Source organism: Nothoprocta perdicaria, unplaced genomic scaffold (genome assembly GCF_003342845.1).
Source record: "Nothoprocta perdicaria isolate Ctin4 unplaced genomic scaffold, notPer1 scaffold_2, whole genome shotgun sequence".
NCBI classification, from domain to species: domain Eukaryota; kingdom Metazoa; phylum Chordata; class Aves; order Tinamiformes; family Tinamidae; genus Nothoprocta; species Nothoprocta perdicaria.
Window position 1 is genome coordinate 5,764,514 of NW_020455204.1, and position 18,866 is coordinate 5,783,379.

At 37.0% G+C, this 18,866-nt stretch overlaps 1 protein-coding gene across 2 annotated transcripts in view; it reads right to left on the reverse strand.

The window, feature by feature from the left end:
• ADGRD1 (adhesion G protein-coupled receptor D1) overlaps nt 1–18,866 on the reverse strand; it is a 118,941-nt gene that overhangs the window by 88,286 nt on the left and 11,789 nt on the right. For both annotated transcript variants that reach the window (XM_026037816.1, XM_026037815.1), the window contains 7 exons: nt 16,848–16,912; nt 15,735–15,890; nt 13,167–13,226; nt 11,883–12,000; nt 10,982–11,092; nt 10,221–10,296; nt 7,333–7,474 (listed from right to left, as the gene is read on the reverse strand). In XM_026037816.1, the coding sequence (XP_025893601.1) occupies nt 7,333–7,474; nt 10,221–10,296; nt 10,982–11,092; nt 11,883–12,000; nt 13,167–13,226; nt 15,735–15,890; nt 16,848–16,912 (728 nt within the window). The remainder of the gene's footprint in view (nt 1–7,332; nt 7,475–10,220; nt 10,297–10,981; nt 11,093–11,882; nt 12,001–13,166; nt 13,227–15,734; nt 15,891–16,847; nt 16,913–18,866) is intronic.

The window sequence follows — 18,866 nt, forward strand, 5'->3', positions numbered from 1 at the left end:
ACTAGACAAATAAATTATCACATTGTCATGACACTAATTTCATTTCAGATTTCACTAATTGCATTATATTAGCGGGGACATAAATCTGCAGGCAAAGTTTTATATCAAGATATGATTATAGATAAAGTGAGTTTGAAAAATTGGAGCTTAGAATGAAAACACGATCTTGTTCTGGCTTTTTAATTAGTTGTAGCATGTATTTAGCATTAGTTAGCTTGATTTGCTTTTTTGAAGGAAAAAATCATTCAAGTTCAGTAAAGAGGCTCTAAAGACTCTAAAAAGCAGAAATATCATGTATCTGCCCTAAAATTATTTTTAGGATTGGGAGAGGGAAGACAACACATTCCTTTCAAATCTGAAATTCCACGACTTGTTATTATAGATGACAGCACTTCCGTCCTTACAAGTGGGAATCAGTAATATTTCATCAGTGTAGCTGAATAATTACAAACACGACTCAAGAAAACCAAATTCCCTGGAGTGTCTGGTGATTTCTCTAAGCTTATTCCTTCGCTGGTTATTCAAGTAGTAAGTTTTTGATGTCAGTTATCACAGTGGACACAAATAAGGAATTAGAGACAGTAGTACTCCTGTAGCTATCATTACTGATATATCTAAACTAACATGAGGCTGATGAAAATCTATTATAAAAACTGCTGTCAAAGCAGATCATAATTCAGCCACAAAGTGACAAGGACCAGTTCATTTGTTCTGTTAYGGTATAATCTCTCCAATTCAAAGAGAAAAAGCACTAATATATTTTATACCCTCTCTCCCCCTTTTCCTCTTTGTTCAGGGTGAGGGTTCTGTGGCATCCTGTGGTATCTCGCAAAATCTGAGCTCCAGCTCTTCCCTAGATTTTAGTAGTGTAGAGTTTACTAACATGAACTAATTATAAAAATATGTAAATAATAGGCTATGAAGATGACTAAATTAAGATATGGCTAACAAAAAARTCTCTAGCTAACCTACTACAAGTTTCAACTTACTCTGAGAATTCATTAATTAATTTTCATTTTAACAACTGAGCTTTTTCTTTGCTGGAACTCAATAAATAGTTTTATCAAAAATATCTGTATTATTTTCTTTTTGTAGGTGAATATGCATGTATGCACTGGCTTATGTGCCAGATGTCATTTTCTAAAGCAAAATCATTTTGAAATGCAAAATTTATTTACATCTGAACAATCTCCCCTCTAATCTCTTGGCAGAAATTGTGAAATATTGCTGGTTCTTTACTAACAGTTTTGTGGTTGCATAGTGGATCAGGCAGCACCTTTTAAAACGTCAAAAATCTCAAATGTGTGTATATTGAAAGCACAGCTCTTAATTACTCCATCAGTTACTCCTGTTCCACTTGCAAGAAATTGCACAATTAGTTCTGTGACTTCCTTTTATGTCTTATTTATATTGGTTATACACATCTCTGATAACAATTACTTAGTTTTAAATTCTTCAAATCTCTTGAACTACCATAACATCCTGAACAGCAACTGGACATCCTTCATTTCAGCTCACACATCTTGCTGAAGTCTACTTTCACTTCCTCTGTGTTGCAGAGACATTACCCTTTTACACATCTCTATATGCATTTCTGAACTCATGTTCAGGTAAAGCATTATCTTAGACCCCCTGCATTAGCTCTATACATCAAACTTCTCCAGGCTCAATCCTAGAAGAACAACAGCCAAACTCAAAATCCAATAGCCTAAGGAAACCTATTCCCAAACACAGAATGATGAAAAACCTGGGAAAAAGAAAAAGAACAAAAAGGAGAATGTAATGAGAAGAAAGTTCGATTTAAAAGAAGGGAATATCCTGAATTAAGCCTATCCAAGTTTCATTTACAGCAAAGTCTTGACAGTTCTATGTAGCTATTTCTTTTATTTGCTCACAAGACTTGTCAATATATTATTTTCTCTTCTACCTCTTCAAGCTTAACGCTGTCTAAAACTAACTTCAGCAAAGCACTTAGTGATGCACTCGACTCAAATCAGTTGAGTAATCCCTATAAAACATGTTGTTACATTTTTTGCTCTCTCCCCTGAACTGTGCTGCTCTGGTTGAAATACTGACAAGTATCATATAAGCCCCATGTTGGTCTAGAGTGCACGTTCTCCTTCGGAGCATGTGTTAGTCATTAAACAATAGCTTGAGCAGATCAAGATTACTGAAATTTATTGTGAATCGCTGCAGAAGAGGGAGGTCTGCAGAGCTGGTTTCAGGGTGAATCACTGAATTTCAGTTCCTCTTGGCTCGCTCGGGCCCGATTGGAATTTTGTTGCTGACCCAGCTTGCACTAGGCTCTTAAATTGGGAAGAGCTGCTTTTTTTTTTTTTTGAATAAAGAAAGAGAAAAAGGGAAAATCCCTCTTCAGCAGTTTCACATTTCCTAACAGAAAAACAACTCCCAGTTCCTATTACTAGCTGCTAATATCACTATCCACCAGAGCTGTTGCTAAGCAAAGCGAGTCAAGTTAAAACTTCTAAAATAAGTTGTAGGATGGAAACGAAAAACCTAAACAAATTTACCATCCGCAGATTTCTGCCCGCTATGACTGCTCTGCCATTTGAGCTAAATTTAATACTATTTTCCAAGCCAAACTCTTTTTTACCTTCTGTGTGAAYTAAAAAGTACTATTTTAGATGGGCAAAGCTGCTGCAGCAGAACCTATACTTAGCTGTGCTGCCCTGTAATAAGGGCAGTAGCAAGTGACATTATTTTGGCCTCACAAGGACAGCCACCACGGAAGGAACCAAAGGTGTAGGACATTCTTACCACTGGTAAGCAGCTACAATAATTGTGCATCACTACTTGAACGTAACAACTGCACAACTCAGACCAAAATCTGTGCACTTATTTCCCTGCTAATTCCATTCAACAGCAAGGCAATAATCTTTGTCTCTGTCAGACTGCATCGTCAGTCATCACATGTCCTTCAGAGATTATCAATATCAAACAGCGTAACTGTTGAGAAAATTATACTGAGAAGAAAAAAWTTAAGGCACAAAAAAATCTGACTCAGTGTAGCTGTATTAGAGTAAATCTACACTAATTGGGCAAGAGGAATAATATCAGTCTAACTGCAGTCAGGTTGTTTAACCACAAACAATTTACAGCCTCTCGGTCCTTATTGCTGCTGACTTGTGTTTATGCTCTGTACCACATGATGGGCAGCAAAATAGGGCAATACAGGTCATTACCCCACCAATCCAGTCCTTCTCCAACTTGACTGGAATTCATAAATTGTTCCCTGAACTGCAGGGAATTTTCAGCGGCAGAGTCAAGAGAAGACATCTGCCTTCTCCCAGCTTCTCCCATCCCCAAAGGAGTGACCCTAGAGAGTATTTGCCAGCCACTTTGACTGCACACACAATAGTGAATGCTCACCTTTTCACATGACTACTAGTTTGGAAAATTTAAGAATTGCTTAACAGAATGAGACAGGATTAACAGGAAGAGCTGATAGAGTGCTTCATCAGTGAAGCCCTAAGTGAGCAGACTGGAGGAAGCAGGCCACCCTGTAGTTCTCATGGAAAGGATAGTCATTCTTTTCAAAAAAGAAGGAAAGTAAAATTGGAAGTGATTGAAATATTTTATCAAAAATGAGAGAAGCAGCTGTGTGAATGATTCACTCTAATAAAATCGTAGGAAAGTTTAACACTTCATGGGGAGGCAGACAAATCCTCAAGCATTACCTTTGTTAAAATAAACCACATGGAGCAAAGGAACGAGCTGAAACGAAACTATTCCTAACTAAATATTTTTGTAGTCAAGCACATTTCTTTTTTCAGAATCAAGCAAGTCTTTAAAACACCATTTGCACTAAACATCCTGAGAATTCTATTTGCATCTAATCATTTCTCACCCAGGGTGCAGCAGTCAGGAGCTTGCATTGCTCAAATTGAAGTTGTATGCATGTATTGCAGGCTCTAATTTCTGCCACGAGCTGGTAGAAATCTTAGATCATACAAGTGAAATGTTAGTTTTTCTTCTGTCTCTCATGCTGGTAATAACTTCTTACCAGAAGTAGGGTCTTTTCTTGTTTTTTGCTTTGCTTTTTATTTTGATATATTTTTTTCTTTTAAACAAAATGTGCTGTTGCTTCCAAGTGAAAAAAAATCTGGACAGGTCAAAATTAAACYTTCAAAAGCAAACTAGCACCAGCCTTTGCAAGATCACACATACACTGGTGGTGTTGGCTTATTTCTATTATCTGCTTTGCTAGACAGTAGTTCATCCAAATTGTTGATGAATAGAGCAGCATTACTTTAAATACAGCATTATACTATCACATGGTATTATTGTGTAAAATCACATTTTTATCTTACAGGTTAGAGGCAGTTTTGTTGATAAATAGAAATGGTTATATTAGAATAAATACTGCAATGTATCATAAAGAAATAGTTTGAAAGAATACATCTGTAACATATTAAAAGAATTTTAGAGTGTTGGTTTTAGCTGTTGATGCTGTTACCATTTCACTTATTTCTATTAACCTTGATAGGGTGGAATTTTTGAGCCTCTGAAGAGTCRCATTGCCCATGACATACTATAATCATGCCAAATCAGCAGGCCTATCAGGCTTTGCTGCTAAGTTTAGAGGGGAAATCCAAGTTCACACTGAAAATATGGTGCAATTACAGGCAGTGCTAGCTGTCAAAGCTGATACCATCAACAAATGATATTTCCTGGCAGGACAGCCTGTGTCTAAGAGTTTCCGAGAGATTCTGTAGAAAGAAAATATATATGTATATAGCAAGCTCTGCCCGTTCTCCGTTTAGGTGTATGTTGACTAGCAGAACTGTATAAAACGCTTAAAGATATTTAGAACCTGAATAACACTAAAACAGCCCAACAGAGTGACTAGAATAGATCTGATATAGGTTTGCAGGGTCACTAAACTCTTTGATCTCCTATAGGTAGCAGGAGAAATGGAATTCTCATTAAAAAGACCCTTAAACACTCTAATATAGCATGTATGAAGCCCCAAGAAAAAAACCCTCATAACAATCCCCAGTAGACACTATCTATATTCAAGAGGAAAAATTAAAAATTCCTGTGTTGTAATTGTTTAAAAGTGGACACTGTGGATAGAGGAAAGTGGATAAAAGACACAAACAGTAAGATTCTTAATTATCTTGCATTATTAGAGAAAGAAGTTAATTTTAAATCCTTGAAGTCCTTGCAAAGACTTCAAGATAACAGTTTTACTAGTAACTTTAGTTTTACTGTTAATATTTTCCTAAGTAGAAGCTGTTATTATTTTCCCAAGTAGAAAAATAGTGACCAGAAAAGTGGCTTCAGAAATCACATAACAGAAAATAGAAACATAATTAAATCATGGATATCCTAACTGCACATCCAAAGGGAATCTTTATCAAAACTGACCACGCAATATTTCTACCCCATGAAATATCTGTAAGGGTAGTTTTGACTGAAGTATTTTATGGCAGAAAACTATTTTCCATCAAGAAAACCTTGTAGAGAAAATTTTCTATCAGCTATCTTCTCGCAATATTGGTCCTATGAGAATCCAGCAGTGAATCTGAACGTTGTGCAAGGCACTGATAACCTACCCAGCTTCACAGTCTGCAGCCTGTGCAGAACAAATAATATCTGCAATGTGTCTGCAGCACATAAAATGCGAGCATCTGCATCTATCTCTTGTACCATGTGTTTTCTTGGGTGCACATTCAGGATGTTAGAACATCCCTCTGTCTTTTTTCAGCAGCTGTGCTGGAGGTAAAGGGGAAATGGTCCTCCCCAAGCTCTAGCTGTGGTCCTTAAGAGGAGCAGAGAAAATAGCTTTGAGGCTGGAAAAGGTGAAATTGCCCATGTCCCCTCTGAAGATGTATCTATAGTCCAGTCACTCTAAACTGGATTGCTCACCCAAAATTAGCAGCACGTGCATGAACAGAGGCAACTTCTCAGCAAGCCTGGYGCAGGCTCAGCACTAGCACAAGGGACAGGGGACACTGTCCCCTAGGACAGGCTTMAATCTCCATGTGCTCAGTGCCCATGGTCCCATAATGCTGCCTACAGCAGGAAAAATTAGCACAAGTATTCCTATATTCCTGTGTTCTTACATAGGGTATCAAGGCATTAGTTTAGTCTCAGTGTATATTGCCTCATGTTAAAATTCTTGCTTTCAAATAGAAAAAAAAATATCATCAGCTCAGAAGAATAAGTAACCAGCTTCCAAAAATTAGCTCAGATACGCAAACACAGCTGCAGAGAAACCTGCAAAATCATTGCCTAAGAAGATTTAACTTGCAGTCGTTTAGGCCATGGAATGATAAATGCTTCCTTAGTCCTGATTCAAAATGTAGTATTTACTTCAGAGTCTTATTCTTTGTAACCATATCCTAATATCCCTGTATTTTTCTGAAGGAAAAACTATTTTTTCTGAACTTGTTATTTATTCCCTTTGAGCTTTTGTTGTTATCCTGTTCTCTGTTAAGCTGAGAACATTATGTGGAACAAAACAGGCAGCTCTGAGAATGCCAACGGTATCCACTTGAAATGTTTCTCTCATTATTGCATGAAAGTAAGTTGTATTGTAATGGATGAAACATTTTTCTGAGACAGATTTTATAATCCTGCTTTAGCCATTATAGTCAATCATAAGGTTATGCAAATGGCTTCACCATTAGCCTGTAAAACAAAGCACATACTTGAACACAGTCATCTTGCAGCCAGAGTTTCTTGTATATTTYAAATTCTACCTTTATTTCATGAGCAATCATGCTGAACACAACGAGACCACTTAATAGATTGGAAGACTATGTAGCAGGATGCGAAGGGCTTGGTGCTGCTATCGTATCAGCAGTTTCAGAGATATGCAGTCACTTGCTGATTTATGCGACACCTAAGTAAATGCAAAAGTAAATTGTGCAAAAAATAGTTCCACTGAAGCCTGGGGAGTAATTTAAAATCTACAGTTGTGTAAAGGAACAGATTGGAGGGGCGCTGTTAGAGGTGAGAGGAGAGGTTACAGCCAACTATTCCTTGGTGGTTCATACCAAAGCTTCCGTACATTGCACAAACACATCCATAGAAGGATACATTCAGAAGGGCCTAAAGCTCTGCTTGTCACTTTACCTTCTTTTCTCAACACATGCATTAATCACCCTTTTGCCATGATAGGAACAAAAATCCTTRAAACGCAATAGCTGGAGAAATGTAACATGGCAGGCACAAATGTTGTCTGAATTGCTACTAAAAACACCCACAAAATTTACAAGAGAAATACCAAAAAGCCATCACAGAGACTGGAGTTTTGAACAGCCCTGATTTTCAGCCTAAGCTGAAAAATTCTGTTTCACTTACCAATTTATGGGTGAGGTGGATGGTAATCAGAGGAGATCCTGAGAGATTGAGAGACAACACAGGTGGAGGTTCCACCTTCAGGGATATAAGGTAACTGGTTGCTGAGATCATATAGCCTTTGTAGGCAGCAGCTTCAGGAATCCTTGGACAGAGAGAAACAATAGATGAAAGRAGCAATAAAGAGCACTTAATTTATGTCTTTGGCTGTAAATTTTTTTTTATTTTAAACTATTAGTGATAGACTATGCATGAAAAAAGTGTTTTCTGTCATCTACCTCTTAACCAGGTATGTGAATGGATGGTATTTACAATTGCTAATATAAGCCATGGTGAAATAAGCATCGTTGTGTGTTTCTAAACATAGCAATCTACTGGAAAGGGCCAATTCAAAAAGTGCACTGAAAGTCTTATTTACGTCTGCAGCCTGTTACAATGGTTTCTTGTTTTTCTTTCATTGACAGAAAAAATATCATGTCAGGCATTAAAATAACTTCATTCAACTGCTCAGTGAGGTCAAATAAAGCAGAACTTATTTTGCACAACTCAACCACCAGTCCTTTGCCTTTCTCCAGTTCTTGTATTGCTTCTGCAGCCAGTAACCACAATGTAAATTGAATTTATTCAGAGGGCAGAATTTGCTACTTTCATATGAAAAGTAGAGAAGGGCTTATGCGAACSTCATGCTCAGTACCCAGCCTTTTGATATTGTTCCTGCAAAGATTAAGCTGAGGCATTTTTTTTCCTTGCTCATTATCCGCTCTTTTAACTTAAAAAATCTAGGTGAATAGGGATACACATAAAGAACTTCAGCACATACAGGAAATGGTATTTCTATGTTCCCTGATTGCCAACATCAGACTTTCCTCGCCGTGGCACAGTTACAGTTATGCGCCTGGATTCACATGGCATTGGATCTTATTCCCTGTAGTTAGATCATTACAAATGACTAGGAGCAGATTTGGACTCAAAGCCTTTTTGTTTATTTTTTTAAGGAATCAACACACACAACTTAATTCCTTGTTGGAGGGTGGTGGTTAAACAGCCTGAAAATAGAAAACTCATCTGATGCTACAGCATGGAAGTTCCAACAGGTTGTTTCTAACCACAAGAAAATGACTTTTYATGCCTAAAAATGGGCAGGCTTCAAATTACAGGTGCTCAAGTGGTCCAAAGCTAGAAGGAGCCTAAAAGCTTCCTCCTAGCTTGGAAAACATTGCCATTCTAGGTGAAACAAACAAAACAGATGACAGTCAACAAAACCAAGCAGGAAAGACAATGCATACTTATTTTTAAAACATTTTTCAGATACCTAGGGTTTGATTCAAGAAAGGAAAACCGCCAAACCAGCATTCCGCATATTATTAGAACACACTTTGGACAGATCTGCATCTAGACACGGTTCTGTAATGCTACATATACTGCAAACAATTCAAATAATTTTAATCATCTGGACAGAAATATACAAGCCATTTTTACTCTGGTCTTTGTGCGTTTTCTTTAGCTATGCAAGAGGACCGGTTCCTTCATTCTCAAATACAAAGACTGCAAATCCATAYAGTTTCGTGGAAGAGGGATACATCCACAAAATTATTGAATTACTGAATATCCACCAAGGTAACGTAAGTGTGTTTGTTCCCCAGCTCCGAGCCCAACAACTTATAGCTCTAAGGCGACACATTGGAACACGTGTTCTGAGATGCAGGTTCTTCACCCATTAGCCTACTGCTGGGTTTATCTTTGTTAAGCTTTGACTTATGTCAAGACCCTACTAATTTTCTTKTTCTCAAGAAGAAATTGAAATTATTATTTTTATTTCATAAATTGCAGTGATCATTCTGCTTGAAAAACATAAGCTGTCCAATTTTAGCATCTGTCAAATAAATAGCATCTATTTATTGCTATCTGTAAAAGAAATACTGCACACTAATGATAGGATCCCTTTACATGCACCTGCTAACAGCCACCTTTTGAGATAGAGTACAAAAGAGTACAATTTTCTACTTGATGTAAAAATGATTTTTTTAAARTTTTATCATTAACTTAGCACGATCAGATTGGTCACAAGCCAGGCATCATCTGGAGTTCATAAGTATATTCCAAGGTAATCATGACCTTCCTTTCTGTATAGCTTTATGCAAGGCAATCCCTAAAATACAGGGGACCTAAGGTGCTCTGTCCTTTTTTTCTGCTCTCACACACAACACAACAAAAAAACACAGACTAGGTAAGACTAACAATCAATGTAACATAATCTATATCATGTAGCAGAGATTAAATAAAAAGATAAATTAATACTATCTTAAAATAAAAGTGTAATGATTTACATAAATGACCTTGCAAAATTCCCTGGGGAACCATCTTGCTGAGAGGTATGGAGCTCTTCCTTTATCTTATCTGCTAATGATTTCATGGGTAACAGCATATAAAGCAAAAGGTCTTTGAAGTATTGCATGGTTTATTGTTGTAAAATTATCTTATAGGCTTATAGGATTAGGATTCAAAGTCTTTCTTAAGAGAGAGGTTGTGTTTTCTTGTTTCACTCAAGTGCAAACATTATCTTTATGCATGTCAGGGGAAAAGATATAATTTGGGTCTTATGAGACAAAGATTAGATAGAATCACAAAATTCCAATATCCAATCCGGTGAATGGAAGTAGTGACAACGATAGATGAGTAGGTTGCTATGGGGATTGGTTTTACAGCAGCATAAAATAAAACATCTAATGTAAGTCTTAATCTCTCTCTAGTTAATGACTAAATGTCCTTAGCGTTGCAGAATCAGGATTATGGCACATAACATATTTACAGTTGTTAAAGTCATGACTGTTATAAAGTTATATCACTAGGGCAATAAAATATAAGCAGCATGAGAGTTCCAGGATACTTACTTGGTATCCATAGGGTCAATATTGTGAAAGAAATAGTGCATGTTATGGTAAAGCAGGCCAACAATGGTTATCCAGGCTGCAAAAAAAAAGGCAACAGAGGTTATTCCTTGGAGCAGCAGGTCCAAGAGACAGTTCTCTCCTAGACTCTAAACTACCTGCTAATTAAGAGCCTTGATTTCTGTAAATTCTCACATTGAGACACGTTTATCTCTTCTGGAGTGATAGAAAACAGCTAAAGCTCTTTTCTAAGTAAGTGTAATCTTTAGGCCACGATTTAGCACTGTACAATTGGACTAACTTAAACATTTATAATTTCAGCTTAAACARTCAGCATTCAGAAACCCAGAAAAGGGAAAAATAAAGAACATCTGTGTGTTTGGCACTTAAAATCTGAATCACTCAGATGCTGGAGAACTTGAAAATCATGCAGCAGGCAGACAGCAAACTAGCKGGTTGTCCATGTTTGAGTTTTGTGAGCTGGATCATTTAAAAATACCAAGGATAAAAAAAAAATCGGTATTAAGAAAAAAGATTGCATGGTGAGAACATCTGGAGCATCACTTGCATTATTGCAACAATACTGCATGTTAGAATATTGCATTAACCATTCACTAATATGATAGGAAAATTGTTGCATTTTTAAGCCAACATAATAGACAGGGATCAAGTCAGTTACTATAAAAATAAGGYAAACCAGAAGTAGAACTATTTCTGGATGCCCCATTTACAATTCTGCACCTCTCATTAGCTTTTTTCCTTACCTGCTTTATGGAAAGCTTCACTGGGTATGGAAATGTAACTCTGGCCTTTGGATGGAAAGCGATAGTGGRACAAATTCAGAGACGGAGGATACATTTTTGCCAAGGAGTAATCTGTGTGATAACCCCCCCAAAAAAGAAAAAAGTTGGAAAAATCAATAACCATTAAACCTTATTTGACTATATGACTAGAATCAACTCTTCCAGTAGCTATTGCMGGTTCTGACTTTAAAGCCTCAGGTGTTTGCAGAAAATTGATTGAAACTCACAAGTATAAAACTGTCTATATGTATATATATATAAAATATATATAAAAATATATATTGTTGTTGTGTGCTCAATCATGGCACTAATAACTCCTCAGGTTATTTGCCTGTTTGCATAGCACCTGATGAGGCAGAACAAAATGCCAGAAAAGACCAGTCACTTGCACTACCTGTATCATCCGAAGATATGGATGAAATTGGGGAGCAACAAGGGTACAGGAAAGCAGTCGGGGGTGGGATGTGGAGGGGAAGTCCTCCTAACACATATAAACTTGTCCTATTATTTGCCAATTCCTGTCCTGAGATGAAAGCTTTGCAACTTCAAAACACCACACAAGAGCTTTAGGCAGCACTTTAACTGCTTGCATCCTATTGGACTAATTTCCTAGAATTCCTACTCTGAACACTTCCCCAAATCAACTCCAGGAAGCTGATGATGCTGTCAGAGATGAATAACTCCAGACCAACTRTACAGTAACCTTTCTGTAACTGATGCAATACTTTGCACTTAAAAGAGAAAAATGCCCTATTTTGATTTCCTCTACRTTGAGAAAGAGGGGCTACAAGCATGAAAGGGTCTATGATACCCAGACATACTCCAGTCCAGAAGGAGAGACAACATTTCTGGTAAGTCCTACCTGCCACGGGTGATGTGCCCTCAATGGTTACAGGCAACGAGGACTCTTCTAGGTGGCGAGCCACGTGCACCATCACACAGTCAACAGTCTCAACTAAACCTCCAAATACAGGAGCAGTCTGGGGGGGAGTGGGGAAAAAAGAAGGCTCTATAACAAAAGAAACTCCSGTTCAAAGCACAAAATGACAAGGTGCCATGGTAAAGTCCTACCCGAGTCATCATTCAACGGCCCTGTAAGATACGTCTCTCCACAAACTTGACATTGTGAATAAAACAATACGTGAATTGATGCCGCACAGAGCCCAATGTCATAAAATTATTGCACAATATGATTCTTTGCTGTGCTCATCATTTGGCAAATATATTCAGGATTGAGCACAAGGAGGCCAAGAAATGAGTAGATTTTAACAATTCATAAAGACCAAAAAAACCTCACGCCACTCTGATCCTAGACTAGTGTCAAATATCCATCAAAACATAAATTTATACATACTATAGTTTGACATTCATTTCATTTTTATTAACACATGTCGCTGTTCCCTGGCATAAAGGCATATTGAAAGTTTATTTACACCTGCTAGAAAGCAAACGGTTCAGGCTGAAACCTGATGCATAATGATCTGAGTGAATGCACGGTTTAACAGAAACATCTGTTTGAATAATTATTTGCATGAAAAATTCTCACAGATTCTAGGCCAAGAACTTAAAACCAGATATCTGTCTGTCACTAAATCCTAAAAGGCTTTGAAAAGAACTTAATTTATTTTAGCCTTTCTCTCATTACAAGATTTGTCCATTCTCAAAGTGCATTCAAACTTCAGAAGATCTCAGAAAATTCCTGAATTGTTCTTGCTGGTTTTCTTYGCATTCTAAAAGGACAGATAAGAAACTAGAAAGTGATAAAAGCCTCTTCCTCCTTTCAAAGTTTTAAGTCCTCTAAAGCAAGTAAGCACTGCTGTRTGTTTCATACATGGGCAAAAAAAGTGAATCTTCAAAACAAATTAAAAAATAAAAATATCTAGTGTTTCTCAAATTCATAAAATCCTATATTTAGTTTAAAAATCACAGAAGATCCCTTATTTTAAGTCTCAAAAACAGTACAGAAGAATGATCTTTGCCTATGGAATTTTAATTAAAATATGAAAGCAACCTATGGGAAGATAACAAACGAGTCACACTATCAAGCAGTTCTGACATGATGTATAACAGAGGCAACCAATGTCATTACCATCCATAAGATAATATGCACCTGAAATAACCTTAAAACCTAAGCTATTTTTCTTACCTTTGATTTATCAGTCCAGACGGGCAATGAAAGAAAATCTCCAACAACATTTAAAAAAGCCTGGAAGATAAATAAGACTGTATTATTTGATTACTTATTCACCAGCTACATCTTCAAGTAAGCACATAAAACAGATCTTTCCTTATAGGGTTTCCTTATACAAATTTTCAGATGACAGACCTCTTCTCATGCAAGTCACAAAAATTCATTCCCTACCTGCCAGCTCTCTCATCATATTTCATATAGTGACATTTTAAAGTAATAGCTTGTTTAATAAACATTCCTGTGAGGTTCCCAAAAATTCAGTGGTTACAGTACAGCTAAGAGGAGAACATCGGAACAAAGAGMAAGTCAAGCTATTGAATCTCACGCAACACTAACATTAAGTTGCTACAGCACCAGGTATGTGTCTGGGCACCATTTCAATGTGATGATCTACGTAACTTTTGCATTAGGCTGTTTTTGAGGTCAGGATCCTTCACTGTGGGCACTGTTCAAGCACTCAGCACAATACAGACCCTGTCCTAAGAAGTCTTGCTGAAGACGACGATTAGGAAGGGAAACTGGAGCATGGAAAGTGCCTGTCACCCAAACCACACAGCAGCTAGAGGGTGAAAAGTCAAGTTGCTCCATTGCCTCCCTAAAGAATAATAAGACTACTACCAGGGGGAGGCAAGACACATAATTCTCTCAAACTGTTCAGGCCAAAATATGAGCTCGAGTCTTRCAAGTGGAACTGCTCTCCCTGGCTGAAATGTCCGTCTTTCAAAGGTGTCTTAAAAGCATCACCATAGATACAGGGAAGTCTCAGTGAGAAATGCAGCAGCCACGGTGCTTTCCAGGGACATTTTTGCAAGCCRTAACATATGGGGCTGCACTGAAGCTTTCTCCTTAGGGACTGCAGGGTCCATGCTGCCCATTTCCAGGTGCATTTCTACCAGGCACAAAGGTTATGCTAAACCTGAGAARGAGGGTCTTTAAGGATCTCTTTCCAAGATACAGAATGTCTTCAGAATTCCCCCTAGGAAGATGCATTGACCACTAGGAAAGGATGGGTAATAGTGAACAAGACCTACTGAGCAAAACAGGATTATAGCAGAAAATATAACTAAGGTTTTTTCAGAAGCAATTCACTATAAATGCATGCCAGTAATGAAAGAGTTGATTGCACAGCATTTAAAATCAAGTTTTTTGTTGTATTGTGAGGCATCTGACAACCAGGACAGAGATAACGAGAGGAACAGGCGCACACACTTGGTTCCTGCCTTTCAGAGAATTAGCTGCAGACAATACAAAGCCAAGCCATCAATCAGGCATACAGACGCAGCCGTTTGCATGATCAGGACTCTGGTGTTTATTTCCCAAAATAGCCCTGCTAAAGATAAGCATGTCCCCCGTTTCTGTCTGCGCATCGCTTTCCTGCCACACAAAGCAGCATCAGATAGCACCAGTGAGCAGCAAAATGGGAACTGCAGCCATGTGGGAAATGGGAATGGTGTCTGAAAGGATGATGCACCATTTTCAAATGGGATCTTCCACGCAGTTTTCATTGGAATAAAGGAAGTGACATCTTAAAGCTCTTTAGAAGGATTTTTTCCTCCATATTAAACTGATCCATAAAATTCAAGCTTTAGATTTTGCATATGCTAAGCTTTGAATATAATCTAGCAATTGATGCCTGTGTATCTTTCCAAAGCACTTATCCACAGTGCTTGTCTAATAGTCTTTGTCACATGTGTATTACCCACATGCTTRAAGAAACATTGCTGGTGAGGCCAGAGCTGATAACTGTGATTACATCTTCCTAGCCTGCTGAAAACAGGGAATTAGCTTCTTATCACTTCACACAAGGCTGACTTCATATTAGTACAAAGTGTCCCCTTGTCCTCAGTGCAGAGGACTACAGAAATCTTTTTTCTTCTTTTACTTGAAAAAATGAATTAAACTTTGTTTTAATTTTAATGTTTTAATGTTTAATTTTAATGTCTAATTTTTATGTTTTAATGGTTAAACTTTGCACCTGATCTCTCATTGAGCCAAACTCAGTGCAGATTTGCAATAAGTCTCGCACAGCAGTACCTGCTGCAATTGCAACACAGCATAAGACAAGAGCCTTAACACACAAAATGTACAGACCCTAATGTGACCAACAGTCCCTCCCACCCAGGCTACCAATTCAGAGCCTGGACCTCAGCCTCTCCAGAGTCCAGCAAGCAGAATGCAGGACTTTGCACAAGGAGAAAACTTTYGGACAGACACAGCTCAGCCTGTGTTCGCTACAGGAGCGAGAAACACTAGGAAAAAGTTGTGTAGACAGCAGTTAATGATAACATATTGATAACTCCCCACTGTGAGACTTAAACTAATTTGCTCTTTGGAATTTAAGCATTAAAAAATATCCCCAGACACTTAAACTATTTCTTATGGTTGAAGCTCACATTCTGATGCTTATTAAAATAGCTATTTTTTTCACATGTACATTTTGCAATCAGCAATAGCTTTCAAGTCTGCAATCCAGGTTTCAGCTTCTGGTTCACCTGACTTCACACACAGATGTGAAAGAAGTACCTCACTCAGGTGAAGAGCAGTGTTTTCTGACAAGGATTTGTTGGGCAAGTTGAATGATATGTTTCCTAGGTAGTTCATCATAATATCTGGGAAATGGAACTTCCTTCTTTCCTCAGTCAGGTTAGTTATGATGGGATGATAGGCATTTGTAGACAGCTGCATGAGAGAGAAATCTCATCAGAATTTAAGGCAGTTGTTATTTATGGTTTTAGTCACAAGGGAGGTAAATGACAGTTTTGAATTTTCTAAGAGACACCATAGCATTGTCAAAAAATGCAATTTCAACACTTGTCCTAAGTGGTTCTCTGTCTATAAAGTGAAAAAATAAAATAGGTTCCTAATGCAATTATCTTCTCATTGAATAGAACACAGCCTAGTATGACCACTAAGAAGGTGGAGAAGTGACTAAGTAAACCAAGCAAGGGAAAAAAATGAATAGATCGGGTTATCAGAATCAGACACATGTCTTCTTTCATCAGAAACTGAGGTCATATCTGCCGTGGCTTCCTGAAACAAGATAACAACTGATGCAACGTTGACACTGCAGATACTAAACCAGTGAAAAGAAATTGGAACAGCTAACTGCACATGGGGTGACTAATTATACATAGACTGCACATTTTCATATAAATTTTTATCTCTTTCATTTAAGATTTTCTAAAGGGATGAAAATAGTTCCGTTATTTTGATAACTAGTTTATCTMATTTCAAAAGAATTTAGAAAAAAATAACAATTTTGAACATCCTCCCATATTTGCAGGAGACACTGAAATTTGTCAGTGTCCATTTCCAGTGTCAGTTTGCCAGTTTCCTTTTGGAAATGGAAAACAGACTTTTATTTTACAKCAAATTGCTTGCATCTTCCCTAGGTCAATTCTACTGTTTGTTAGCAATTGCATAGTTCACTCATCATAGTTCACTTAGTGACTGAAAACATTCACTATGCATATCTGAAGAAACTTATAATCAGGAAGGTAAAATAAATGCCATTAACAAAAACTAAAATGAACAAAATGGCATTAACAAAAAATGCCATTAACTGCAGATTATCTGTAACTTTGTAATATATACACATGCTGATATTACAAAAAGGAGTTATGAGGATTTCCCTACCACAGGACTTGCAGTGGTTGTCATCACAGACCATGGAACTGCTGAAGAGAGCACAACTTGCACACCTGAGAAAAATAAAGGCTGTTTTAACATATGCATACAAGAAGTGCACACATACAGGACAAAGTTTACTAAAAGCATATTCCCAATACAAGTTGGAGGAATTCTAACTGATAGTATCAAACTCGTTGTTTGTATTTTACTTATTTCCAGTACCGAAGCTGCTCAATTTTATTTCCTTGTCTTTACACAGTTGAGTTTTGCAGATTTTAAACAGTTAAAACCTTTTCTTGCAAACAAAAAATTAAATGTTATTTGCAATTCATGGCAAGTCCTTCCATTAAAAAGGAACAACTATATAGTTAAATAATTGACGTTCAACTTCATTCTCTTGTTCTATCACAGGCCCTTTTGGTATCAGCTATTTAGGGCAACCTTGTCTAAATCCCCTGTGCTTTATGAAGAATAAATAGTCTAAGGGCACTTTTGAAAATTTGACTCAGAGGCAAAATAGAGGCTCCACCAGTAGTTTCTACATATTATAGATAATGTCTATAGTAGGTATTTGTGCTGATTTCAAGCAACAGTGAGGTTGTCGTTAATCAATCTAACTTTACTAATAAATGTCACCCACTAGCACTATATCCACTGGAAATTACCATATGAGTATGTCATGAATGATTTGTCAAGACAAAAAAAGGAATAAACTCGATTTTGGAGGGTTTCCAGCTGCTCCTTTTTAAATATATTGATTCCTCTCTGTGCACAGGGATTTATGGGTCATTTGTGATAGCAAAATAAAATTTTCTTCTAATCTATGTCTTCCTGAGAATTTATATGTGCTGAAATACCAGACTCCTGGGCAAATTCAATCAGTAGTCACATACATTGGTCTCTTACTTTTATCACGGATCCAAAAGGAATATAATCATGCATTCTATTAAAAACAACCTCTTCTGTTAAGTTTCGTATGTCAAACCACAGCAGTCCAGATTCATCCCTGCTTTCAGTCCTCCGAGGGCAATAAATAAATACCAAGTATAACTGATTTACTATGTTGATTACTACTAATATTCTGTGCTTCCCAAGACAATCCCAATYATATCTGCTAAGGTGGAAATTAACAAAAATCTGAACAGTCCACAGCATGAGAGAAAGAACAAGAATTAGTATTCTTAACTCTAAGCTAATGATCCAAAACAGAGCACTTAATATATTGGCTTAAAGTTGATAAACTTTACAGAAATAATATACCTGGAATCACTTTATATTCTAACTTGAAACCTTCAGAAAACATACATTGAGCTTAATTTTAAATTAAAATTAAATTCTTAAYTTAATTTTAAATTTAATTTAATTTAGAAAAAATAATTTTAAATTAAGAATCTAGACAYTTATTTTAGATTTCCACTGAAAACTTGATATTATTTCAGTGTTAAGCACTGAACACTATTTCTAGTATTGAATGAATACTCTTTGAACTAGGATGCCTGAAGAMCTAAGAACCACTTTTTAAATGGCAAAATTTTTTTGAAGACGACTACAATGATCCGTGTTGTAAAGCAAATAGGTAGCTCCCAGCTGGAGGTTTTCTTCAGGGGATATACTGATTTATTTCCAGTAAATATACTGGATTGTTGCAATCAAACCTGAAAGTCAAGTGTGTGCATTCTTATTTCAATGGTTTCATCAAAAATGCTGAGTTACTCAGAGGTTCTGTTGGGAAGCTGTTTCCCATGTACATAAAGGACAAGAGTGATAAAACAAGAGTGATGGATTTAACGGCTTTGGGTCTCAAAAGCCTAGTAAACATAGAACAAAGCAGTGAAACTACCAGTGAAGCCAAATGGTCAAGGTGCTCCAAAGCTTTAGTTCAGAAATGGATCTTTTCTAATTGCTATTTACACTCAAGTGTTTTATTGCAACAGTCTCACTTGCAGTGAAAGGTTTATAACAAGAATCTGTAGAATGGCTGACGGAGTTTACTGGCCAATGTCTTGTAAATCTGACATCTTCATT